Below are 26,489 nucleotides of genomic sequence, written 5' to 3' on the forward strand. Positions count from 1 at the left end.
CTGTGATACTTGCACAGTTGCACTATTCATCTAATTTTAACTATATAATGCCCATATCTCCAACCTTTTTTAATGCTTCCAAATTGACTATTTCATAATCTAGTTAACTTGTGATTCTAATCTGGTTAAAGAGATCACTCCACTTTTAACACACCCACAAAGTTGATTAAAAGAACCAATAATAATCAAAATGATGAATGAAATAGAATCACGCTCAATCTTGTTTTTGATGTTCAACTGCAAAATACATCAGGGTTCTCAACTAATCTAGTGAACTATCTTCCCCACAGGGTGAACAATGTGAGAGATCATCGGCCTCTTGCTTTCACTGAGTGACTTCTTGAGACATTCCTTCTCGCACAGCAACCAACAAAGTACACAATAGACTAAACCATTCAGCAGAGTGAAAAAGGAAAAGAAATCAGTGAATCATCTGGTCAGGTGGATGAAAAATTATAAATTTTTTAAATCAGCTAAAATACAATATCATGCATTCTTATGCAATATATATCAATTTCAATATCAGACATAAGCCAAGCAATAATGACAATATTGTTGTACCATGTCAATTTCAAAGTGGAGTTTGAGAAACTTACCAATACAACAAAAAGAATCAGGTTAAAAATTGCAACCACTCTCCATTCTGTCTTCATGTATTGAGCAACTCCAGCCCTAATATTAAAGCACAATAAAACTCTGTTAAACAGATTGAAAACTGAGCTTCAGGACAAAGACCTGGTATGTTGTCAGGAAACTTGCTTGCAAGAGTCACAGTCATAACACTTGATACTTCTTGAATTTTTATAAAGTTTGCAGTCCTTGTTTGTGCTAACAGGATGATAGGTCAGGTCATAATAGGAGGCGTTTACGGCAGGATATCCACACCTGAAAATAGAGAGAGAAATGCAAGCAAAGAAAATAATCAATTCATTTTCAATAAAAAACTTTAACAAGAAATTGAATTTTGAATTATAGCCAAAGCTACTAAGAGCCAGAAGAAATGCAAATCCATGTGGAGGAGTGCATGCCTTCCTTTCCTACACAGGGAGGGATACACCTGCCTTTAAGTGAAGACACAGATAATGTTGGTATGCAAATTTTGAAAAAGGTTCTTTGTGCCTTTGTGTTTCACAAGCTCAATAATATGTTCACACTCAATATTATAATGGCTATGTGATAGGGAGAACATGCAGAATCTGTCATAACACTACGTAAACTAATTAATTCTTTACACTTTACTGAGTTAATCGACATAAGGGTTTTGGCAATTCATGAGGGGGAATAAAGGAGTATAAATGTATATCTTCCAGTCACAACTATTGCTGATAATTTTAATGAATATTTATATGTACCCTTGCCAACTTTAGTAAATACCTGCAGTTATATGTCAGCGAACCATTGTGGACTATGCAGTACCTTATTGGTGCAAAGCATCAAAAGAAAGCAGGTATTCTTCTTGCTCAGGTTTCAGATCCAAATTAGGTATGCAAGGGAACATTAGGTGGCAGTTTAAGCAAACAAGAATGCAAGGAAACATACTCTGATGGTGGCCTACAGCAGCCAGCCTCGATGGGGCTAAGTTGTGCCAGTTTATACTCCTTCAGAGTCTGGCCAAAGTTCAGACAAATGAGAAAAAGAATATTGCAGTTGATATTTGAGAAACAAAAATGAAGAACTGACCTTGTATTTTTTTGGCAAACTATTGCAATCCTCAGACTTGACAAGGCAACTTTTCAAGTGTCTCCAGGTTTTGGTATTGTTGAGCTTAAAATAGAAAACCAATTGCATGGGCATACAACCGATGTATATTCAAAATATTATCAGCAATACTACAACACTATTATCATATAACATAAGACCTACCTGCTTGAAGAACCAAGAACTATAATCTTGAAGATGATACTCCTTGTACCTAAACAGAAATTTAGTAAGAAATGGTTGGTGTAGCATACATAACTAATCATCCTTGTACTTAGATGATGTCCAATTTCTTGTACACCCCGCTAGAATCATCTGGAAAATTGTAGTTTGCATAATGTTTGGGTACTTTGCAGATTATTCTCAAAGATGACTGTCGAACAGAATGACTGAAGCAAATGACACTGACAACTTCAACTGTAGACATTTGTTTGCAATGATCTCTAAATGATTGCCTTCATCCAATAGGCAGATAGAAGGCCGTGAATTGTTTCTTGAAGACATACTTCAATATTCCATGATCTATCAAAACTATTAAATAAATGAAACACGATTCTTCTCATATTGAAGCTGGATAAATGCTTCAAACCTTGGAGTTTGCAGGTATTGATAAAATCTTGATTAAAAATTTATTGAAATCCATCTCAAATTGTGTTCACATTGATTATTTTACTTCAGAGTAATTAAACAGCAAATATTAATGTTTTCTTACCTCAGACCAGCTACAGCATGACCTGAACCACTATTTGTTATGATGAACCTACAAGAACATTGGCTAGATTAAAATTCAACTCCTAATCAAAAATGGAAATGAATCAAAATTCTAAACAAAAGTAGTTAAAATAATCATGTGAAAATGAAAAACAAACCATATGATTTTTCCAAGTGTATCGTTCTGCTGATATAAAATATTTCTGAGGGACAAAAGGAGTCAAACACATCATAGTTACAAAAGCTTTAGCAACTTAAACTAACATCACTGTGCCTAAAAGCAGTATTCAGTTTTAAAGAGTTGAACAACTTAAGAAATACTAATTTTAAACATTTATCATAAAGAAGCAATATAAGAAAGGAAAGAAAAGGGTAACCAGGAAACAGATGAAGATTCAATGTGTTGGAGATTTTGTACATTCGTGTTGAAATAGTTGGTGTTAAAAGATAGGTAGCTGAAACCTAAAAGGCCAAATGCATGATCAGGGATTTAGCAAGATTAGAATTTATATAAAACATGATATGCTCCTCGACAAAGTGAAAGGATTATAGTAGAATGATGATTGAAAAAAGATTGTTTTTATCAACAAATGAATTAATATGTACATATGATTTCAGCTTCCACCTATGCTTGAACAGAGTGACTGAGATATGAGAATCTTCATTCCTTTTTGGCTTATTTTTTCTCTTCCTAACAATCTTTCAGTAAATTCTGAGACTTCCAGAGAACAAATCATTGACTGATAAATAAGCATAACACCTTTCTTGTTGGTAATCATGGAATTTTCAAGATTCAATAGGAATTAGGACTAATTAAATGTCATTAAGTGAAGAGAAAACAAGGATTTCAACCATCAGTACTTACGCCAGCACGGTGAAGACCATAATTGCAATCAAAATCAAGCACAACATGACAAGATACTGAATTCTCAATGTCAAGGTTCCCTTAAGTACAAGGCATCAAAACAGAAAAGCATTAATGAATTCAATAGATTGCAACTTATTAGAAGGATACCACCCACAGCAGAACTGCAACATTTTTCCAAGCACCCAGGAAACCTATCAAGGATCTATGTTATGGAGACAGCAATTAGTTCTGGAAAAGTAAAACAAGTAGCTAAACTAAACATCTTAAGCACGAGTCGAAATGGAAGGAGACTTACACTAAAAGAATCAATGCACCGAGACCCATGACAGGGAGGGTCAAGGACTTTCGGCACTCATCATGGTGGATGCTCATCCATATTCCAAAGCAAATAACTGCTATTGCTAGTATCTACAACATCAAAACAAGTCTCCAAGGAGACATTCTAGTGGTTAAGGTGCAGTGCGCAGAGTCAGAAGCTCAGGGGATTGAATTTTAGTGTAAGCATCTAGTATGCATATATGTAATGTTTGAATGGAAAAGTGAGGTTCTAAGAAAAAGCAAAATAAGAGTTAAAGGTGATAATGACAGAGTATTCAAGAATAATTTTATAAGTAAAGAAATCACACTTTCATTTTCCTTTCATTTGCTAACTTCCAAGAACAAAAGCAGATTTAATGATAAAATCTTTGATTTTATCAATACTATCGGAAAGCAGGCCTCGGTTCATCTTTCCTAATTTCCTGTTCTTGATTCTCTTACAACCTCTCTAACAAGATTAGGAATTTTGGAGCAAAAAAAACCAGACAAGGGGGAGTTAGTTCTTTGTACTCTAAATAACAAAAGAAAATATAAAGTTCCATAAAACAAACAAGTGGTCTGCATCACTTGGATCAAACCCCTCTTCATCACCCAAAAAGGAGCAAAAAAGAGTGAAATTTCTTTCAAAAAATATGCACATTTCTTCCAACGGAATGATGAGAATGTGAAAAGCACCAACTTTCGGGGCCAAGTGGTGCAAATGGAATGGCAGAATAGTATTCAGCACGGGCGTGGTGATTACAAATGTTGATTTGTCCCACAAAAGGAAGCCTTACATGAAGGGAGAAAGAAGAGGGGAAAGAAAGCAGCTGAGATGTTTACCATGGAGAAAAAGTTGATCCACCTGATGACGAAGGTGCTCGTTCCCGTGCTCATGGTTCCCCCACCCTTTCCGCTTCCCCCTTGCAACGAGGGCTTTTGCTAGAAGACAAAGCAGATCAGAAGAAGAAGGGATGAAGAGTGTGTGTGATGAGGGCAAAAGACGATGCCGTGGAAGCCATCACTTTATAGCCCCAGCAGCACAAGCATTCAAAACTGCAAACCTTTGAGTGTGACCGTCTTCTGCGTAGTGGGACAATGGTACTGATCCCGCGTGTGTAACGGGCACACTTCAAACCGTTATAAATCCATACATCATGAATCTTCGTCATAAACCGTTATAACTCAAATGTGACGGATCTTTATAACGTACGGTGAACAGAGAGCTAACTGAGGACGACGATGGGATCAGCTGCGAGATCACCGTCATCCTTCTTGGAGATGCCAAGAATCAAGGACGATCATGGAACAGATGGTGTCGCAAGACGAATCCATCGTTGAGCCAAGATTCTACTGGGTTGAAATCTTTAGTTGCAGACCAAAAACATGGAGCATTACGTCGAACATGGAGTACGCGTTCCTACACTTCTCCGCAGAGAGAAAAGATAGCACGCTGCAGTGAATCCACGCCCTCTATCTCTCTCTCTCTCTCTCCCCTTCTTCTTCTTCTACTTACCAACAAGAGTTAGTGTGACAAAGAAAGAAGATTCTTCGAGTTTACAACTTCGGCAAACAACAGGCTTAAAGATGAGATTGCTTAGGGTTGATATGTGTTCTAATCAATAAGCAGCTTCATGAGCAAACATGGAGCGGTTCACATCTCTTTCCTGATCACGAGCTTCTTCCTGGGTGCCGCTGGGATTGCTTAACCAAGCAGCCTGTGATAAAAGGCAAAACCGCATACCTGTAAGTCTTACGGCAAAACAATAGGCAACAATAACAACAACACAATAATTCAAAGTGTTTTTGACGTATCCATCCAGTTTGCCGGACCTCGTGCTGCTTGTTCTCGTGCTGCAATCGCGAGCGTAAGCGAAGTGGATGTCTCACCCATCACTTCCAGAAAAAAGAAGTTGCTTTTGGTGCAGTCATGGGTTGAGTATATAGCAGCAGACAACGAAAAAGAGTTGAAGGCATCAGAAGGCATGTATGGTTAGGAGAATCCTGATGCACTCGAAACTGGAAAACCTGGTGTCCCTACACACCTATCATCGACTGCTTCTTTCGATCTGTAATCAATAAGAGGAGTGATCGATGACCCCATCTGCCTCTATGATATATGCTGAAGCAATCCATAAGGTGAGATCGACGGCCTTTAAATCTCAGTACCTACCTGAGCATTAAATGAGCTGCAGAAGGCAGAAGTCAACACCTCCTCACTTCTCCAGCTCTTCATGGGGTGCAGGACATGTGGAAGGCCAGAGGTGAAACATAGGAGGGGATTGTGGTCGCCGGAAGAGGACCAGAAGCTGAGGGAGTACATCCTTAAGCATGGCCATGGTTGCTGGAGCTCGGTTCCAGCCAAAGCTGGTGAGTTTCTCGTCCTTGCTGCTTCAGCAGAAGAGGTTTAAGTCAAATTCTTTGAAGAACCAGTAGAATTCGTATCGAACTCCTTTTGCTATCATATATAGGGCTGCAACGAGATGGGAAGAGCTGCAGATTGAGGTGGATCAATTACCTGAGGCCAGGATTGAAGCGTGGTAGCTTCTCTCCCGACGAGCAGGAGACAGTCATGAAGCTTCATGCTGCGTTGGGCAACAAGTATGAACTAATTTCTCCGAATCTGACCTCGGCATCTGCACTGTGTTCATGCTTCTCGAACTTGATATTTCAGGTGGTCTCTGATCGCAACGCATCTTCCTGGGAGGACAGACAACGAGGTGAAGAACCACTGGAACTCCTACCTGAAGAAGAAAGCCGTCGAGATCGATGGATCGACGTCGTCTTGTTCCTCCACATCTTTCACGGCATCAAGTTCTCAATCCTCCATGATCGAGTCACGTGTTCCTGAAAACCTCAACAACGAAGTCCCGTTTCCGGCCTCTTCAGAGGATGGGTACTCATCCTTGTTCGTTTCACAGCTCACCAGCCATGGCTGCTCATCTTTTGGGACTCCACAACCTCCCGTCGCCAAGGTCATATTTGCTGACTGGTTACCAGCAGACCATGCAAATGACCACATCTCATCATGTTTCCTCGAGGAACACCACCAATTGTGCCAGGATACACTCCAGCCTAAATCCTCTCAAGCTGCCTTATATGAAGATTGGAGATATCTCAGTGGCCACAGCTTGTCACATTCAGATATCTCAGGTGTCGAAACCTTGCAGGTGGATGAAACATCACAATCTGAGATGGAGAAACGATGGGCAACTCATCAGATCCTCTTTCCTTGGTTCGATTGATTGATGAACTACGAGGAGGATACGCATGATGGAAGAAGAATTAGGCGAGAAACAACCTCGATTTTGTTTGTCAGGACTCGCCTATTATGAATGTAATGAAGTCCATTATGTATCGTCATCCATCATGATCTTTAATTTGGTGCAAACTTATATATCAATCATCAAAATCGATACATATTTGGTGCAATCTTAATATAAACATTCTGTTGTGTCCTAAGATGAAGACATGTGGATCCCACACGACGTGGGGCCCGCATGTCAGGTGTACCTCTTGTGTGGGCTCTTAATTGGATAAAGTTGTGGGTGCAGACTTTTGGAGCCTGAAATCGTGTTTATAATTGGATAAATATCATTAATTATTATTAATGATATTTATTATTGTGACTGTTGCTTCACATATCAAAATTTCTTCCTAATAATTTTCATTTCTGAGACCATAATCCTAATTTTCAAAGCTTATAAGCCACGATGACAAAAGACTATGATGAATCTTGCTACGTGAATCATGAAAATTCTTCTTATTTACAGGGATAATATTATGTACATTTAATATTTTTTATTATTGTTGTTCCATGTTCAACTTATGTTATTTAGCATGCTTCGACCAACCATGCTGAAATGTCATGGCGGATAGGTCAGCATTACCGAAATTTCTAGAGACTTGAAGGGCTTATCGGTCATTCTGTATTTTGCTATAAAAGAGAGAGAAAACGGCTCACACGGTGAAATCCCCCGCTCACCCGAAGTTCTACTTTCGATCGCTCGATCTCCTTGTTCTCGAGCCTCCTCTCGTTCTCCCCTCGGATTGACGATCTTCCGAGTGACCCCCAAGTCGTCGAACGCCGCTCTCTGTCGTTTGAGGTGGATTCGTTCGGCCCTCTTCTCGAATATAGAGAACCCTAATCTTGATATTTTGGTCTTGGTCTCTTTGTGGATTTCCCTTGCTTTCGTCGGAGTTCTGCTCAGCTTTCCTTTGCTGATAGGGGCCAGTTCATTTGGTCGAGACGAGTTCGAGATGCACCCTCGAACGGGTACGAGCCCCAATTTCTACGAGCAGCAGCAGAGCCAGCAATGGTTGAGGGGAAATCAGATGGGAGGCGATTCTGGTGCTGCTGAAGTAGTGGAATTTGTTCAATCTGAGTAGGTAAAGGAAAAGGCTATAAGTTTTAATTTAAATATTGTAGTTTTTGTTCGGTTGGGTGAAGGTGCAGGTCCTTCCTGAAGACTTCTCCTTGCTGATGCGGAGAGCTGGCATGGGGAGCCCACCAGGGAGGTGGTTTGTCATGAGAGCGATCTGGCCCTTGTATGGTGGAGTCGAGTTGGAGAGCTGGGCCGTCCTTGTTGCTGGGTCGTGGGTCGCCTCCTGACTGTGTCTTCGGATGGCGCCAAGGGTCCTGCACAACATGTTTGTGCCGGGGGTGTTTCAGCTCGATCCCTTTGATGCTTAAGTCAGAAAGACAAAAGGGGAGGTTGAGAATGTAAGTGAGAGAGTGAAAAGCTCTTGCCCGCTTGCTTCAACTTGGACCAGGGCTTGGCTTTTATACCTGGGTGCTGAGCGGTCTGGAAGTGCGTTCGCCAAGGCCCCCTTTACCCTATACGACGAAGGCATTAATGAGGGCGGTTTGCTAACGTGTGTCCTTTAATGCCCGAGATGGATTGTTGGGGGGACGCTTTTGGGCTGATTTCCTTGCTGCTTTTGGTTATGCAGGGAGTGATCCTTTCATCGGTCATTGAGAAGGGAAGGTTGGTGACGGCGGACCATACCGTCAGTCATTAAACAGAGGCATGACTTATGCTGATGTATCAATCAGGAGTGGGTTGTGTGGGCCCATTCCTAGAAGTCGGGCCAAGCATCATGACCTCCTACTGGTGGCTATAGGGACTAGATGATTCCCGGGTTTTTGCTTAGGTGTTGCTTATGTGGTGGGGGGAGCGGGGGAGTGTCAAGATTATCCCTATCATTCGTCCCCCTTGAAAGGCGTTCTTCGAAGCTTCGAATGGAGGTCTCATAGGATTTCATTTTTCTTGCATGGTGATGCGATCACTATTCAACTTTGGGTTCGTTGCTTGCACCGTGGTGGTTAGTGCGAGGCCTGTCTGGGGTGGGTTGTGCTTTGCCAGGGCAATCTTTGCTTAGACAGGTGTTGACCTAAGGGACCTCTCTCTTTATTTCTCCCTCTTTATATTCGTTCTCCCCCTTCCGCATGGGAGTTCATTCTCTCATTTTTCGGCCTCTCCCTTTTGCTTCGGGAGATTTCCTTCTTCGTTTTTGCCTCCCCCTTCCGTACGGAAGGTTAGGTCTTCATTTGGGCCCGCCCCTTCTTCCACTTTTGGGGGTAGATACTCGACTGCTTGGGCGGGAGTGTAGTTCTGTAGTAGCGGGTGTTGGCTCAATCGCGTGAGGGAGAGGATCGATATTAGTCCGTTGTAGTAGCTTCTGTTGTAGTAAGTCTTGATTCGACCGCCGTGGGTGGGAGTATCGGTATCAGTCCGCCGAAGCGGCTTCCGTCGTAGCGGGTCTAGATTCGATTGCCATGGGCGGGAGTATTGGTATCAGTTCGCCAGAGTGGCTTTCGCCATAGCGGTCTTGATTCAACTGTTGTGGGCAGGAGTATCTGTATTAGTTCTTCGTAGTGGGTCTTGATTCGATTGTCGTGGGTGGGAGTATTGGTATCAGTCCGCCGGAGCGGCTTCCGTCGTAGCGGGTCTTGATTCGATCGTCGTGGGCGGGAGTATCGGTATCAGTCCACCGGAGTGGCTTCTATCGTAGCGGATCTTGATTCGACCTTCATGGGCAGGAGTATCGATATCAGTTCGCCGAAGCGGCTTCTGCTATAGCATGTCTTAATTCGACCGCCGTGGGTGGGAGGATGGCTCGATCGCGTAAGCGGGATGGACCCACTGTGGTGGGCTTTGGCTAGCGGTTGTGGGTGATGCTGCGACGGGTGGTGCTTTTGCTGCTAGGGTGCTTCACCCATGGTGCACGTCGGGTTACGACACGCCTTCTTGTCCTTGGGACTTGTATCGCTCGCAGTTTTTAATTATGGAGGGGATCTTTTGTTGCTTTAAGGCTTGATCCGCTTAAGGGGTTGTGCCCCTTTTCCAGGCTCTGTTGTCGTGCGATGATTGGAGGCGCAACTTCTGTGGCGGGCGCTTCTTGTGCTGGATTTCGCATTGTCCCGAAACAGATTTGTATAGACGTTGCCTTGTAGAAAACGAGATGCTTCTGACATTCATCGAGGTTATTCTGGGGTCTTTATATGGCAGAGCTTTGTCTTAGTATCATCAGGTTTTAGAGCTTTGCTTTGTCGCTGTCCATTAAGACTCTCTATGCCTTTGTTGGTTGATATGGATTCTTATAGTCCGCAAAATGGTGTCCCTATGTTCCTGGAGTTGTCGAGCTCACGGGAGGTGGTTCAGAGAACCTCGTTGAGGGTTGACCTAGGGTTGTTTGCGGAATCTTTCGTCGGATTGGGCCCGTCGCAAGGGTCGGCTCTTGCTGCACGTGGGGATGTCCCAGCGTGCTACGAGTGGTGTTTTGGGGGTACCTCCTCCAATGGGGGAGGGCGTGGAGAGCTGCTCCATCCCGGTGGAGGTAGGCCCGGGACTCCTGATGCGTCCTGGCCCGTCGTAGCGTTTGAGACTTGGACCTCTCTGCCAATTGTGTTCCTACCCCCTAGGGGATTGCATGGTCTTTGGGATGACCAATCGTCCTCCTGCGACCCCCGGGGCTCCCCTCCAAGCTAGGTGGGAGAGGTTGATGTAGGATGCGAGGCTATGGGAGAGCAGCATGACTATGGGCGAGTATTGCTGCGGGTCGCTTAGCTCGGTTCTAGGCAAGCCGATATGCCAGGCCTCTATCGAGTCTCTGGTCAATCAGTGCTATCACAACAAGGGCCCAGGTTTCTTGGTCCTTCTGTCTTCTCGAAACTGATTCTGCTTTTTTGGGTAGCACCACCCATACGTCATAGGCCTAGTCAACCGGGCACACAATGCAGGGATGCTAGTGAGCCAGTTATCCCAGGCAAACACAAGCCTCGTGGTGAGGGTGGCGGAGCCGGAAAGGGGCTTCGTGATAGCTGAGGCCCAAGCTGCAAAGACAGTTGTCCTGTTGGGGCAGGCCCGGCTACAGCTTGAAGAGTTTAGGGTGCGCTTGACGGAGGCTGAGCAGCATTTGGGAGACCTGCACTGCCGCTTGGAGAAGGACCTTGAGTGGGGTTGCCAACTAGAGGGTTGGTTGCAAATGGGCTTTGACGAGCCGATGGCCCCTAGGATGGAGGCTCGGGAGGCGAAGGAGTTTCTGGCGGAGTGGCATCGCTCCGGCGATCGGGAGCAAGAGGCGGTTGCTGCGTATACGGAGTTAGAAGGATTTCGTTGGGGGCTGCGAAGGGTGGAGAGGGACTTTTGCCGCTATGGGTGCCTCGTATCCTAGTTTGGGCGCCCTTTGGGTAGCCCTTTGGCGCTTTTAGACTCGGTATCCTAGTTTGGGCGTGGAGGAGGACCCCTTTGCGCAGTGGCCCGAGGATATGGAAGCGGCTTGGGGCGGATCTCCTTTGACAATGGCTCCAGCTCCGGCTTTTCTTCCTCCTCTAGTTGATGCCTTTGTTTTCTTTGTATGGAACCTTAGGCCCAGGTTGCGAGCTTGTTTTTACGCAGTAATGAAAGTTATCAGCTTTTTTCCTTTTGGCCTTGTGTGTTTGTTCTTCCGTCCTAGTGATGTTTTGGGGGAGCGGTCCTATTCTCTCCCGTTGATCGTTTGTTTAGGAACGTCTTCTCCGGGGTGACTCTAGGGTTAGGACCTAAGGTTCGTGGCACCCTCCTACTAGCCTCTTCTCAGCGTCCTAAGACCGTGGCTTTGGCTAATGTGTATTGGAAGGTCCTCTGCAGCACCTTTTGGGATGATCGGGAGAGGTCTCTTGACCAACAACCAGAAAAAACAAGTAGGCCTCAGGCCATTCCCAGGGTGACCCCCTTAGTGTCGTTGGGAACACCTGGCACATCAGAATGTTCGAAGTGCTAAACATAGACATATGGGCCTGGAACGCGGCGGTGTGCTTTGCAGGGTCGGAGCCACCATTGAAGGTTTCCAGGCTGGGGAGGCGGAAGTTGGCCAGGATGGGCTCCTCCTGGATGCTTTGAACAAAGGGAGAAACATGGGGTGTATCGGGTTCGCCACGGGGGTGTCGGAATTCCTACTGAACCTTGTCTAGCTTTCGGTTCGTGGCCTAGCGTTGTGCTTTCATCCAGTGTTCCTAGGAACCGTGGACTAGGCCTCAGGCTCTAGCAAGGTTTGGGTGCGGGTTGACGGAATGCTGCACCCCGCCGTTGGAGGGTGTGGTGAGGCGCCACTCGTCCTCGGCCAAGGAGATTCTTGGAAGGTGGGGCATGGACTCTCCAGTTGAGCTCTAGGTGGGGGATGTACAGCCGATGGTTGGAGGATGGGCTGTTGCACCGAAATCGCCAGTTGCGTCAATTGGGGAGGAGTGGGGCGATGGCTTGCATCATGCCGGTGAGGGTCTAGACCTACTAAGCGAGACCCAGGGATGCGTCTGACGAGGCGAGCAGGGAGCATGTGCTTGGCCCTGGGGGGAAGTCTCGGCTTGTTAAGCAGGTGCCAGTAGTGCCCCGACGTTTGGGTCAAGGTATAAGCGTCGTTATGTTGGAAGGGAGGCGCGTGTCTTACTATGCTTGAAAGGGCTAGGGGTTGTGGGTTGAGCCTCCTCGCTGGAGTGCTTGTTGGGATGAGTGGTAGAAGGATGTTCCTGCGACATTCGGCCCTCCTTCTAGTGTCAGAATGTTAATACACAGAGACCATCGACTCGTGAGTCGACTTGATTGGTTCACTGCCGAAGGTGCAAGTCCTTGATAATTCCTCCTTACTGACGCAGAGAGTTGGCGTGGCGAGCCGGTGTGGGGAGCCCACCGGGGGAGGTGGTTTGCCATGGGAGAGCCCTTGTATGGTAGAGTCGGGCTAGAGAGCTGGGTCGTCCTTGGTGCTGGGTCGCCTCCTAGCTCCATCTCCGGATGGCGTCAGAGGTCCTGCACAACAAGTCTATGCCAAGGGCGTCCTGGCTCGACCCCTTTGATGCTTAAGTTAGAGAGACAGAGGGGGAGGTTAAGAATATAAGTGAGAGAGTGAAGAACTCTTGCCCGCTTGCCCCATCTTGGTCTGAGGTTTGGCTTTTATACCTAGGCGCTAAGTGGCCTGGACATATGTTCACCAAGGCCCCCCTTACCCTATACGACGAAGGCATTAATGGGGGTGGCTTGCTTGCGTGTGTCCTTTGGTGCTTGGGGCAGATTGCTAGGGGGACGCTTTTGGGTTGACTTCCTTGCCGCTTTGGGTTAGGCAGGGAGTGATCCCTTCATTGACCCGTCGGGAAGGGAAGGCTAGTGAAGGCAGATCATGCCGTCAGTCATTAATGTGGAGGCATGACTTTTGTTGATGTATCAGTCAAGAGTGGGTCGTGTGGGCCCATTCCTGGAACCCGGGACGGGCGACGTGACCTCCTGCTGGCGGCCATAGGGAGTAGGTGGTTCCTGGGTTTTTGCTTAGGTGTTACTTACATGGCGGGGGGAGTAGGGGAGTGCCAGGATTATCCCTATCACCACCCATCCCTCCTCTTTCATGCTTCACCCCCCTCCCCCGTCCCCTCTCTCCTTTCCCCTTGCTGTCTCTCCTCCTCCTCCGTCACGGCCCTTATAGAGTGCCCCCAACAACCCCCTCCCTCTTCCCTCCTCTGTGCTTCTTCCCCCTTCCCTCTGCTTTCCTCCTACTATCAGTCTCCCTCTTTACTTTTTCCTTCTCATCCTTCATTGTCCCCGGCCTTCCTGACAGCCTCCCTCCCTCTCCATCCTCCTTCGTGCTTCTCCCCTAGTGGTCCTCTACTGCAATTAGACCATGGCTGACATTGCTAGGGGGACGCTTTTGGGTTGACTTCCTTGCCGCTTTGGGTTAGGCAGGGAGTGATCCCTTCATTGACCCGTCGGGAAGGGAAGGCTAGTGAAGGCAGATCATGCCGTCAGTCATTAATGTGGAGGCATGACTTTTGTTGATGTATCAGTCAAGAGTGGGTCGTGTGGGCCCATTCCTGGAACCCGGGACGGGCGACGTGACCTCCTGCTGGCGGCCATAGGGAGTAGGTGGTTCCTGGGTTTTTGCTTAGGTGTTACTTACATGGCGGGGGGAGTAGGGGAGTGCCAGGATTATCCCTATCACCACCCATCCCTCCTCTTTCATGCTTCACCCCCCTCCCCCGTCCCCTCTCTCCTTTCCCCTTGCTGTCTCTCCTCCTCCTCCGTCACGGCCCTTATAGAGTGCCCCCAACAACCCCCTCCCTCTTCCCTCCTCTGTGCTTCTTCCCCCTTCCCTCTGCTTTCCTCCTACTATCAGTCTCCCTCTTTACTTTTTCCTTCTCATCCTTCATTGTCCCCGGCCTTCCTAACAGCCTCCCTCCCTCTCCATCCTCCTTCGTGCTTCTCCCCTAGTGGTCCTCTACTGCAATTAGACCATGGCTGACATCCTCACACCCTCTCTCGCCATCTCCCTAGAAAAGCTGCCGATTCTCCTTTGCTTTAATTCTTCCTTCTTAGCTTCTTTCTTCTCCAACAGCCTCGATCTCTCTTGAATTTAATAGTAATGTTAATTATTAATAGTAGTTAATTTTTATTAATTATAGCCTGTGATTTGTTTCAAGGGTTAAATTTGTCATTGCCAGTATTTTGATGTATAATGTAGTTTTAACATCTTGAATCATGGCAAATGTAGTTTTAGGATTGTTATTTGATTTGAACAAAATAGTATTTTAGTGCTTTATGGATGGTTAAATGAATTTACTTCGACGTATTGGTCATGATATTGTTAATATGAAATAATATGAAACTAATGTATTGTCTACTTTTTATTTTAATGATTGTTTTTCTCCTTAATTATATTTTTTATAATTTTTATATTGGGGAGCCCTTGCTTTGCTTGGGTGAGCGCTTAGTGCCTTAGGCATTTTGGAAGCTTTGCATCTTTTAGTTTGGTGCCTTTGACAGCAATGGTCCTTTCCTTTGTTCCCCCCTTTTGGATGCCTTTGCAACTTTTTGGTGCTTAAAGTTTCAGTTCTGGATGCATTTAAAAAGTTAAAGACCTTGGTATGCATTTGACTGATTGACTCGACTTTAGGTAGTACTAGTTTGTTCCCATAGAATGCCTTGAAAACTTTTAAATTAAGAATCAGTTTTTTAGTTTTCAAATATATGAACTAAACTAAGCAAAATGGATAATTTTCTGGTATGTGGTCAAGTTGCACTTTTAGAAGATTGATTACCATGAGAGTGTTAATGGCATTTTGAGCTAATCATATCTTTGGATTTTGCATAGAAGCTTAAAACTTTCAGAAAATGATAAGGTTCTGCAAATGAACATATTGTTTTTTTTTTTAAATGATGCTTTACTCTCAAGGTGTAATACTTCTTGAGGCATTGGTTGCATCATAATATAATTTTTGTGTGAAAACTTGACTAGAATTTTGGAGAAAAAAAACCTAGAGTATAGCTGAAAATTTTTGTATTTCTGTTATATGAATAAAGTTCCATTTACAAACTTTCTCATGGCAAATAGTTAGAAGTCTTATGTATGAAGTTAGTTTTTTTCTCTTAATTCTGATATTGTTTTGGGTTGATAGTGGTGTTTGTCATGTGATTGAGGTGCTGCCCAAATGGTGTGGTGGACACAAGGACCCTTTCTTTGTCAGAATGTATCATATGTATTTATGAGTCATTTAGTTTTTCCTCTTAATTCTGATATTGTTTAGAGATGATAGTGTTGTTTGTCATATGATTGAGGTGCCTCCCAAGTGCTGTGGTAGACACAAGGAGAACACTTTCCTTGTCATAATGTATCATATGTATTTATGAATCATTTAGTTTTTCTATTTGGGGAGGCCAAATCAGGAAATTTAAATGTTCAGTGTTGGCATGAGCAATTGCCTGGGTGCCTAGGCTAGTGTACATAAAAAAGGTTTAGGATTAATCCATTTATATGATCCTGCCTATTTTTATTTTGTAAAGATGTACATTTCTGAAAAATATTACTGTATATATTGCAGCTACATGCTGCAGTCATTTGCTCTAATCACAGTTTATTTGTTTATGTACATTTGTTTATTTGGCTTCTGTTTGGAAATTTTTTGTCTGTGGATCACACAGTCATTTAGGTGAAAGCAATGTGCTTAATCTTTTATAACATTTTTGTATTAGGTGACTATCATGGGAACTTAATTGACCAATTATTTGGAATGCTATTTCTTGAGAATATCTATAGCTAGCTCTGCCACATTATGTATGATTATAATTGGTTTTTTGTTCTGTAAAACCTGTCACCTTGTATTACCACTACTGATTCTTTCTTTTCCTTACTTCTTTTCTTGATTGTTTCAGTTTAAGATTGGAGGGCACATCTAAAGATACTGCCTCCTGATAGTCTTCACAAGACAGAAGCATGATTTAGATTGGTTTTTAATTACTATGATACACAGATTAAGAAGCCTTTCTTTTTGTGTTTGATTGTTAGTTTGTGCCATCTTGCTTACTCATTCATGATTAACTATTCTCAATATTCATGTATTTTATTATAGTTATCTTCTTTTACAACATCTTCTCTTGACAATTTTTAGCTTTGTCTCGTCATCATCAGATCAATCAGAAGCCACAATTTGAAAGAGTTCCTTATGGTGCCTGCCTGGTTGATGGATATTTGCGTGCTCTTTGACTATCTCATTAAGCTTATCGAGCATGTCAGTTTGGATTCGGTGTTGGTGAAGTTGTCAGAGGTATTTAACACGCCAGAAGAATAAAAAGCAGCGGCCTTTGTCATGAGATCTATTGTTCTTCTTGGTCATAGATCGGGTAGGATACTCTCGGGTTCCTGTCTTTGGGTTTGGCCTTCGAGAAGCCTTTGCAGCAATCAGTGCGGAAAGGATGACGGGTTTCCAAAAGATAGCAGCAAGAAAGTTGATCCTGGGCATCTTGGAATTTCTCCAGAAAGGGTCCATAGAGACAAAGAAGCATTTCCCTCAAAGGATGCTGAAGAAAGATTGGATTTTGCAGATAATAAGTTTGATTTTGGGGGAAATAATGAGGAAGAGTTGGAGTGTGGACGCCTCCCTGAGGAGACCCTTCTTGGTTTCTCAATTGGTGGTACAGACACAGCAGATGATGATGATCAGAGCGATCGCCGTGGCAACATTAATCCTCGACGGAGGTTTATAGAGGGTAATAAGGCTGAAGCTGACAGGGTGTTTGAGATCTTACAACAGGATGGGCCTGCTTTCAATGTCCGGTCAGCACTAGATGAGCTGCATCTGCATGTCTCCAATGCATTGGTGAGAGAAGTTCTTCTCCGCATTCTTATGTCTATAAATGGTGCCAACAGGTTGCGGTGTGCCAAATTGGCCTATAAGTTCTTTGTGTGGTCGGGTCAACAGATGGACTACAGGCATAACACTAACAGCTATAATCTTACCCTGAAAGTTTTTGCAGAAGCTAAGGAATTGAAAGCCATGTGGAGACTGATGGATGAGATGATCGAGAAGGCATTGCCAATCACTGCACGCACATTTATAATATTGATTTGCACTTGTGGAGAGGCTGGCATGGCCAGGAAGGTGGTCGAGAGGTTTATAAAATCCAAAAATTTTATCTACCGGCCTTTCAAGCACTCCTTCAATGCAATTCTCCATTCTCTTCTAACTGTGAATCAGTATTGGTTGGTAGAGTGGGTTCATCAAAAGATGCTGCTCGAGGGGTACTCACCAGATGTTTTGACCTATAATGTCGTCATGCGTGCTAAATACATGCTAGGAAAGTTGGATCAGTTCCATAGATTGCTTGATGAGATGGGGAAAAATGGGTTTGCTCCCGACCTCCACACGTATAATCTCATGCTCCATGTGCTTGGGAAAAGTAATAAACCACTTTCTGCACTTAAACTTTTAAACTATATGAATGATGTAGGCTGCCATCCTAGTGTTCTTCATTTTACCACTTTGATTGATGGGCTTAGTCGTGCGGAGAATGTTGATGCTTGCAAATACTTTTATGATGAGATGGTTAAGAAAGGGTGTGAACCAGATGTAGTATGTTATACTGTGATGATAACTGGCTATGTAATTGCAGGAGAGTTTGACAAGGCACAGGAAATATTTCAAGATATGTTAATCAGCGGGCAACTTCCAAATGTTTTTACATACAATGCTATTATCCGTGGGTTTTGCATTACTGGGAAGTTTGACGAGGCATGTTCCATGTTGAAGGATATGGATACAAGGGGCTGCACTCCAAACTTCTCAGTATACAGCAGTTTAGTTGCAAGATTAAGAAATGCAGGAAAGGTTTCTCAAGCAAATGATATAATCAACTATATGGTAGAGAAAGGTCACTATCTTCATTTAGTATCAAGGTTCAAGGGTTACAGAAGACGTTAGCTGAAATTGTATGAATGGCCATTTGTGAACTGTGGATACCATTCTTTTTAGCTAAATGGTGTTTGCAGGAGTTGAAGTAACAGAGACTATTTACCTCAAACATTTTATGAGGATTAGATCCTCAAGCTTATCTTGTTTCTCTTTTATCTTTTGTATCTTAGGCAGCAAAGAAAGAGAAAACGGTTCCAGTGGTTGTTCTTTTCGGATCATAACTTATCAAGGAAGTACTTTTAGGTAGTAAGTATTCCAGAAATCAAAGGCATTTTATATTTGTACTTGACAAAATTAACAGAAAGTTTGATTCAGCTAATAAATTAGATTTGTTTCAACTCGTGGTTTGTTGAGCTCCCTAGGTGAGCTCATGGTACTAGTGTATACCTGATAATTCAGGAAGGTCCTATACTAAACTATGTTTTGGCATTGGAAACTTTACAAAGCGTTTTTCCTAGTCAGTTCTTTTCCATTATGTTATTGGCAAGTAAAATCACAATGTGAGAAATTCTGGATGCAGGATATCTTTAGTCATAGTTACAGTCTCATGAAATTCTTTCAGGATGCTAGGTGTTTCAGATGGTCTGAAGGGCTGAATCGTCTGCTCTTACTCTTTTATATCTTGGATTTTGGAATTACCCATTTCATGTCTTATGCTTTGCTCGATATTATGGTGTTTCCATGTTGTCCATTTGATTTTCTTTGTTATCTGTTATCTTTGTACATTTTGGTAGGGGTTTTTTTTCTGTTGCTCCTCAGATCATCTGACCTCAAGGTGGTAAACAGCCTACCAAAGCTGTTGGTGGTGCTTCTTCTTGGCAAGCATCATTTTGAAGGATTTATGAAACAATATGTGAAGCTTCCTGTCAGAAAACTGAACAGTCGTCCCGAGATACAGCATCCATGCCCTTCATATCAGCATTGAAATTTGACATTGACATGTTTATGCATTAGCCACACATTAGGAAAATATAGGCATGCTAACTCAAGCAGTTTAACAAGTTCTGGAGAATATATAGACATACTTCTTATTTCTAATATGTAAGTTCTTGTACAGTTATTTTATATTGGTTGGAGTTACTGTTCATGCCAAGTTTTTATACTTTTTGCAGGTTATTGAAGATATACTAGATGTTCTGAAATAGTGTCATTAGAGGAGTACTTTTCCTCAGAAACTTATAACACAATTGGGACAATGGAAGGAAGGATATGGCAATTTGAAAGGAGAATAACAGAAAAATCAGGTTGGACAATCCCATGCTTTCGTGTCCTTTCTCTTATTCTGATTGTTAGATATTCAATTTTCCTTTTTATTGTTCATTAAACCAAGTTCATTTTACCTAACTTGGAAATAATGCTTTGCTGGGGCTTATATCTTTTGTGGATCTAATGATTTCATAAATTGGACATATACTAACTGAGATGGTTGAATCTTTGCTGCATGTTCTTGTTTCTCTACCCTATTTATTCATAGTTGAGAAACATAGTGAAAACACTTGCATTTTAGTTTTGTGGCCTTCATATGTGATGCTTGTTTCATGTTATATACATAATATTTTTCTGACATATCAAGTTATTTACGTTTGGTTGATTCTCAATCTTCTGCATCTAGGATATCTATGATCTTCTCAATTGGTGCTGAACTGTTGATCTTTTATGAGGCCACACAACATGCCTAAAGTGGTAGGAAAAAAAAAATATTGGAAAAGAAAAATTCAGACAAGCTTTTGTTACTTCTAAAATGCAGAAAAAATACAGAAAAAGAGTTGATTCAGCTGGAACTATCATAATAAAAGTAATTTCATTAGTGTTTGGGGCCTGTGAGCTCTTTCATCCCAGGCACTGAGTCACATCAAAGATAAGAGCAACTTTCTGTTCTCATTTCTCTCTGTTTATGATTGGCATTTTCAATCATGACATAAGTTATGACTTATATGCGATGTCTGCTAATGTTTGAACACGGCAGCAATTATATGTTCACTAATTCAGCCCATAATTTTTGAAGGGTTTCTGTTATTTTATCATAAGCGAAATCTTCAATTTTGCATAGAAAACATAATTTGCATCAGCAATACTTTTTTCCTATTAGCACTGCATGACAAAGGGAATGCCACTGATGATGTAGCCCATTGAGTTTAGCTGTATGTAGGGGCTACGAATAAGTTGGCTTTATTTCCTTTAAGTTCTGTCTCTTATTTTATTCCTTTGAGCATGATGAGTTCATGGAAAGATTTTTTTTGTCACTTCCTGTTTATATCTATGAAAAAGAATCAAATTCTTTATCACGTGAGATCAGATTATAATTTTTTCCTTGAGCTTACTCTGATACTAATTCTTTTACACACCTTATCACAGATAAAATGTAAAGAATTTTTTTTTCTAGAATTACCAGAGAGAGTAGACCTAGAAGCTTCGTTATATTTCTCATCAGAACCTATAGATCTAAGCATAATCTCTTAAAACTAAATCCAACACAAAATGGCTTAATCATAGGCCAATAAAAAACCAAGTGATAAGGCCCTAACCTTTGTGAGCCCACCCATAAGGCCCAAGTTTATTGTACCCCCGTAGAACCCAATCTGACCAATACATAGAGCTTAAAATATATAAATGGCCCATGCAGGTTTCGAACCTGCGACCTTCGCGTTATTAGCATGACGCTCTAACCAACTGAGCTAATAGGTCTTATTAAAATAATTAAATCCTAATTTCTAGGATTTCTATCTTGCATATAGAATTCTTTTTATATTTGGATTTTTTATCCACCAAGGATCGTCTCTAAGAATTCAAAAATACTTCAAACTTCAACTGTAGCGTAGAACTGAAATGCTTGTATATCTTATTTGTAGAATTCTGGAATTACCCTTACTAGTATTGACATAATTTTGAGCATGGATAGAGTGATGAGATGATCTTTTTAAACATATATCAAACAGCTTGTAAACAATCTATGGATCAGAAAGGAAGGCATAATAGTTCTGGATGAAAAGAAATCATGTGATGTCTAATCCTGGAACTCTAAATGGAACACATTTGCCTTATATGGAGACTTGCTTGATCACTGAGAATGCATCACCTAGTCTTGGATGCTATATATGTGTGTGTTTTCAATAGCTCCACTGGTGGCCAAGAAACACACGCACACGTATAGCATCGAAGACTTGGTGATCAAGAGATGCCTTCATTCTCAAGGACCTGTGTTCTTGAGACATTGTTGGTATCATAAAATATTTTTTGTGTGAAAACTTGACTAGAATTTTAGAATATAAAAAATACTTAGCTTATGGCTGAAAATTTTTGTATTTCTGTTATATGAATAAAGGTCCATTTACAGACATTCTCATGGCAAATAGTTTATAATTTTAAAAGAAATCTTATGCATGAAGTTAGTTTTTACTCTTGATTCTGATATTGTTTATGGGTGATTGAGTTGTTTGTCATGCCATTGGGGTGCCTCCCAAATGCTGTGGTAGACACGGGGACCCTTTCCTTGTCAGAATGTATCATATGTGATCATTTAGTTATTCCTCTTAATTCTGATATTGTTTAGAGGTGATAGTGTTGTTTGTCATGCGTTTGAGGTGCCTCCCAAATTCTGTGGCAGACACAAGGAGGACCCTTTCCTTGTCATAGTGTTGTATCATATGTATTTATGAATCATTTAGTTTTTCTATTTGGGGAGGCTAAATCAGGAAATTAGGTGTTCAGTGTTGGCATAAGCAATTGCCTGGGTGCCTATAGGCTATAGTAGTGTCCCTAAACTGGTTTAGGATTAATCCATTTATATAATCCTACCTATTTTTATTTTGTAAATATGTACATTCCCGAAAAATATTACTAGATTTATTGCAGCTACATGCTATAGTCATTTGCTCTAATCACAGTTTATTTGTTTCTGTACATTTGTTTATTTGACTTGGTGTATTGAAATTTTGTTGTCCGTGCATTGCACAGTCATTTAGGTGAAAGCAGTGTGCTTCATCTTTTAAAAATTCCATGGGAAATTAATTGAACAATTATTTCGAACATTATTTCTTGAGAATATCTATAGCTAGCTCTGCCACATTATCTATTATTATAATTGGTTTTCTGTTCCGTAAAACCTGCCACATTATCGTGTGAGGGCCATCTGATGAGCATCAGATTTTGCGTCGAGACAGATCGTCCTTGATGTAATAAAAGAAATCTGGAGATTGTTGGTGTCGTTGACGACAATGGCATCCTTTGTTGCGAGCTGGGCGGAAACCACATCTTTGCTACGTTGCTCTGTTGCAAGCTGGGCGATGATCCGGAGATCGTCGGTGTCTGTCATTGATGAGAAATAGGGAAGCAACGTTTTGCTAGAGTATCCTACTGCAAGCTGGGCGATGATCTGGAGATCGTCGGTGTCTGTCATTGATGAGAAATAGGGAAGCAACGTTTGCTACAGTACTCTACTGCTAGCTGGGCGATGATCTGGAGATCGTCGGTGTCTGTCATTGATGAGAAATAGGGAAGCAACGTTTTGCTAGAGTATCCTACTGCAAGCTGGGCGATGATCTGGAGATCGTCGGTGTCTGTCATGATGAGAAATAAGGAAGCAACGGTGCTACAGTACACTACTGCAAGCTGGGCGATGATCTGGAGATCGTCGGTGTCTGTCATTGATGAGAAATAGGGAAGCAACGTTTGCTACAGTACCCTACTGCAAGCTGGGCGGTGCCATTTCCAGCCTTGTGTCGATCTGGACGGGAGTTAGCATGTTGTCGGTGTGGACGGCGATCACCGTCGGCCGAGACTCCACTCTCGGAATGGAATCCACACATTAGCGAGGTTGCAGAGAGATCATTCTGCAAGAACAGAGGTAGAGGAAGACACAGCACTATCATCAGTTATTTCCTCAACGAGGAAGACAGAATGGGATATGAAGATCTTTAGGAAGTTCAAATTAAAATATACTTAAATCATATATACATATATATATACATACATATGTATGTATGTATGTATTTGACTTCTTTACAATGGGTTCGAGTCAAATAACATGATTTGAAGTACTTTTTTTTACATTACATTATTTTGAAAAGCTAAGGATTTCATTAAACTATTTGAAGATCTTTAGGAAGTTCAAATTAAAATATACTTAAATCATATATATATATATATATATATATATATATATGTATATATATATATGTATATATATATATATGTATATATATATATGTATATATATATATATGTATATATATATATATATGTATATATATATATATATGTATATATATGTATATATATGTATATATATATATATGTATATATATGTATATATGTATATATATATATATATATGTATATATGTATATATGTATGTATGTATATACATATATATATATATATATATATATATATATATAATGGGTTTGACTTCTTTAAAATGGGTTCGAGTCAAATAACATGATTTGAAGTACTTTTTTTTACATTACATTATTTTGAAAAGCTAACGATTTCATTATACTATTTAGGAAACCTAAGTACTTGTAACATATAGAGCTGTATTAGCTTCCTATTACAAGGATGTTAACCTTATCATACTCACCGGAGTAGAATAAATTGTAAAATATGATTTGAGTTTTTATTATTCTAGTTGATGGGTATTATTGTTATGTATATTTATTTACTTGCAAAATAAATATATCTATAAAGCTTATAGATTTAAGGTATATATATTGATAGAATTGGATATATGTTCTAAAAATAAAAAAAAATATATTTTTATCAAAAGCTAAATATAGGTTTGCTATCAAATTAAGAAACAATAAGTAGGAAGTTAAATTCGTCAAGATGATGTTAAGATTGATGTATTTGAGTAAATGAAGAGAAAAATAAATTTGATAGGTTTATTGCTCTATAGCACCTTCATGACTCTTCACTAGAACCTTCATTTTAAGTCAAATTAGATAAGTATAAGTTTAATTTATTATAAAATAAGAATATTATATATTGTGTGTATTTATAATATATGTTTGAAAGTACATTGTGAATTAATATACGCATTACATAAGCATTAAAATATATAAATTATAATGAAAATATATCGTATACATGTATATGTGTAATAATGTGTCGTATGAAGATGTATATATTTATCATGACATGACATGCAGTGTGAGAGTGTATATTATGATATGTGATGTGAAAGTGTATGGATTTACTATGACATAAGATATGGGAGTGTATGAATATATTATAATGTGTGATACATATATATGTTTGTGTAACAATACATATATATATAAGTTATGATGTATAGTGTGGAAGTACATATTATGATATATGGTGAGGGAATATATATATATATATATATATATATATATATATATATATATATATATATATATGTATGTATCCAAGCATTAATCCTAAGTTATTCAACATGTCGTTGGTTCATCCGATGCTTTGTTCGATCTTTCGATGCATCGTGCAATCGACATGTTGACCTTTGCAATATCTGATCTCTTTGGCACAATGTCTGATCCGTCGGCTCGATGGCCGAACTCATGGCACGAAGTCCTTATGTCGGTACGTCGACCGATCCTCCGGCTAGACATCTAATCTCCTGATATGTTTCATTTCGACCCAACATCTTATTTCTCCCGCTTTAATCAATTTGTCCTTTCTAATCGAAGTTAGTCATATGTCACTCAAAACATAGATTAGATTGTAAAGTCATTTATAATTTTGTTGATATATTATACTTTCTATTCTTTCACATATGCATTTTGAGTTATTTTGACTTAAAATTTTACATTTGTTATGTCACTGTATTATACTTGTAAAAGAAGTTATAAGATGATATATTTACTATTAAATATTTTATACATATAATTTTGAAATATTACATACAGATATGATACATGAGGCTTATATTTATTGAGTTATTACTCAACATAGACTCTATTTTGCAAGTAGGTACATTAGTACACGTATATGTTATGTTATGGGGTGAAGAAATTTATGGATATGTTATACTTTTTATTCTTTCTCATATGCATTTTGAGTTATATTGTTATACTTGCTAAGTTATAAGATAATGTATTTATCACTAAATATTTTATACATATCATTTCAAAATATTGTATATATGATACGATATAAGCTTACGTAAATAAAATTATAAAAGAATACACTTACGTAAATCTTATTTTGTAGGTAGGGACACTAGTTACCCACCCAAAATGATGAGTAGGGAGGTGAGAGGCGAGCCCACTATAAACATTTTTGTATATATAAATTTTAGATATGATATGCATTTGTGTTTATATTTTGACTAGATGTTTAGAGCTATATACTGGTGTCAAATATCATTATGTACAAGAAATCTTATTATTTTATTTAACAATATATTTTTAAATTATCTATTTCTTCACTATACTGTTAGCAATAGTAAACTAAAATGTGACATTCTATCTTAGTCATATACACGTACGTTATACATGAAGCTAGAGTAGAGTATTACAAAAGTGGAGGGAGACACGATGATACCGACGACAGGATCAATGACATGCATGGATTCCGACAATTGCCACCATGGAACAGTTTTCATGGCGGATCATCCTTTCATGTTTGCCATCAGAGATGAGGTGGATGGCACGTGTTAGTGAACAAATGCATCGTGGCTGATGAGTCAGTACGGCCTGGTCCACAGGTCGATGTCGGGAGCTTTCTGTAGAGTGATTCAGATGATGAAGTACCCGATCTCTCGGGAAGGGGTGCTGGTTGGCGTTGGTTGGAATCGGGGTTGATCAGATAATTCCTTGGTGCCGGGCGGATCGTGCTTCCATGCTGAGTCCTTCATCGTCGATGAGTGGTTGCCCTCTTGTAAAAATGACCTTCGCTGGGTGGTATCCGATCGTGGCCCCTTCGATGAGCAAGTTAGTAACGAGTGGGATTGCTTTTTCCCATCTTTTCGCCTCCCCCTCCCCCCCCCCCCCCGGGCGGAGGCTGGCCAAGGGTTTTATACCTTTGCGAGAGGGCTGAGAGCACATCGATTTGGCATCGTCGTTGGTCCCTGAGGGATGGGACGGCCCTTCTAACTGACCGCCACGTCAGGGCGTGCAGTGCAGCGTCAGACGGCACTACTCCGAGCTCCCGGGACAGAACATGTGGTATATCTTCTTGGTACGAGCTCCAAGAACGGGACGTGTGGCGTGGGACTCTGACTTGACG

At 41.1% G+C, this 26,489-nt stretch overlaps 3 protein-coding genes and 1 non-coding gene across 11 annotated transcripts; 2 read left to right on the plus strand and 2 right to left on the minus strand.

Moving 5' to 3' along the window:
• Window positions 1–162: 162 nt before the first annotated feature.
• Window positions 163–4,605, minus strand: LOC135619052 (tetraspanin-10-like). 4 transcript variants are annotated; one of them, XM_065120633.1, is made up of 12 exons: window positions 4,418–4,594; window positions 3,573–3,685; window positions 3,425–3,479; window positions 3,275–3,330; window positions 2,568–2,612; window positions 2,411–2,458; window positions 1,864–1,912; window positions 1,681–1,764; window positions 1,540–1,607; window positions 760–885; window positions 597–672; window positions 163–351 (listed from the first exon to the last, which is right to left on the minus strand). In XM_065120633.1, the coding sequence occupies exons 1-12, from the start codon at window positions 4,469–4,471 to the stop codon at window positions 268–270; spliced, it is 858 nt and encodes a 285-aa protein (XP_064976705.1). In that variant the 5' UTR covers window positions 4,472–4,594; the 3' UTR covers window positions 163–267. The 4 variants fall into 4 exon arrangements, with proteins under 4 accessions (XP_064976705.1, XP_064976706.1, XP_064976707.1 ...); XM_065120634.1 differs by having other exon boundaries at window positions 163–386; window positions 4,418–4,590; XM_065120635.1 differs by lacking the exon at window positions 2,568–2,612 and having other exon boundaries at window positions 4,418–4,605.
• A 1,157-nt stretch (window positions 4,606–5,762) lies between these two features.
• On the plus strand, window positions 5,763–6,994 carry LOC103994248 (transcription factor LAF1-like). Its single transcript, XM_009414581.3, has 3 exons — window positions 5,763–5,944; window positions 6,046–6,175; window positions 6,249–6,994. The coding sequence occupies exons 1-3, from the start codon at window positions 5,809–5,811 to the stop codon at window positions 6,817–6,819; spliced, it is 837 nt and encodes a 278-aa protein (XP_009412856.2). The 5' UTR covers window positions 5,763–5,808; the 3' UTR covers window positions 6,820–6,994.
• A 554-nt stretch (window positions 6,995–7,548) lies between these two features.
• Window positions 7,549–23,327, plus strand: LOC135619054 (pentatricopeptide repeat-containing protein At1g55630-like). Of its 5 annotated transcripts, XR_010489290.1 has the most exons (4): window positions 7,549–7,963; window positions 16,502–18,524; window positions 19,394–19,525; window positions 22,442–23,327. XR_010489290.1 is itself a non-coding variant. In XM_065120639.1 (3 exons), the coding sequence occupies exon 3, from the start codon at window positions 16,680–16,682 to the stop codon at window positions 18,288–18,290; it is 1,611 nt and encodes a 536-aa protein (XP_064976711.1). In that variant the 5' UTR covers window positions 7,550–7,680; window positions 7,803–7,963; window positions 16,502–16,679; the 3' UTR covers window positions 18,291–18,620. The 5 variants fall into 5 exon arrangements, 2 of the variants coding, with proteins under 2 accessions (XP_064976709.1, XP_064976711.1); XR_010489289.1 differs by lacking the exon at window positions 22,442–23,327 and having other exon boundaries at window positions 16,502–18,527; window positions 19,394–19,723; XR_010489288.1 differs by lacking the exon at window positions 22,442–23,327 and having other exon boundaries at window positions 19,394–19,723.
• TRNAI-AAU (transfer RNA isoleucine (anticodon AAU)) lies at window positions 20,893–20,966 on the minus strand. The gene has a single exon. It is a non-coding gene; the product is annotated as a tRNA-Ile (tRNA).
• Window positions 23,328–26,489: the final 3,162 nt, after the last annotated feature.

This window comes from Musa acuminata, chromosome BXJ2-8 (assembly GCF_036884655.1).
Source record: "Musa acuminata AAA Group cultivar baxijiao chromosome BXJ2-8, Cavendish_Baxijiao_AAA, whole genome shotgun sequence".
In the NCBI taxonomy this organism is placed as follows: domain Eukaryota; kingdom Viridiplantae; phylum Streptophyta; class Magnoliopsida; order Zingiberales; family Musaceae; genus Musa; species Musa acuminata.

Coding starts and splice junctions, on each gene's coding strand:
- LOC135619052 (XM_065120633.1), bottom strand. CDS start 4,471: ATGAGCACGGGAACGAGCACCTTCGTCATCAGGTGGATCAACTTTTTC. Junction 3,480..3,572: donor GGTGCATTGATTCTTTTAGT/GTAAGTCTCCTT, acceptor TCCATAACATAG/ATCCTTGATAGGTTTCCTGG. Junction 673..759: donor TATGACTGTGACTCTTGCAA/GCAAGTTTCCTG, acceptor CTTTAATATTAG/GGCTGGAGTTGCTCAATACA.
- LOC103994248 (XM_009414581.3), top strand. CDS start 5,809: ATGGGGTGCAGGACATGTGGAAGGCCAGAGGTGAAACATAGGAGGGGA. Junction 5,945..6,045: donor CTCGGTTCCAGCCAAAGCTG/GTGAGTTTCTCG, acceptor TATCATATATAG/GGCTGCAACGAGATGGGAAG. Junction 6,176..6,248: donor CATGCTGCGTTGGGCAACAA/GTATGAACTAAT, acceptor TTGATATTTCAG/GTGGTCTCTGATCGCAACGC.
- LOC135619054 (XM_065120637.1), top strand. CDS start 16,680: ATGAGATCTATTGTTCTTCTTGGTCATAGATCGGGTAGGATACTCTCG.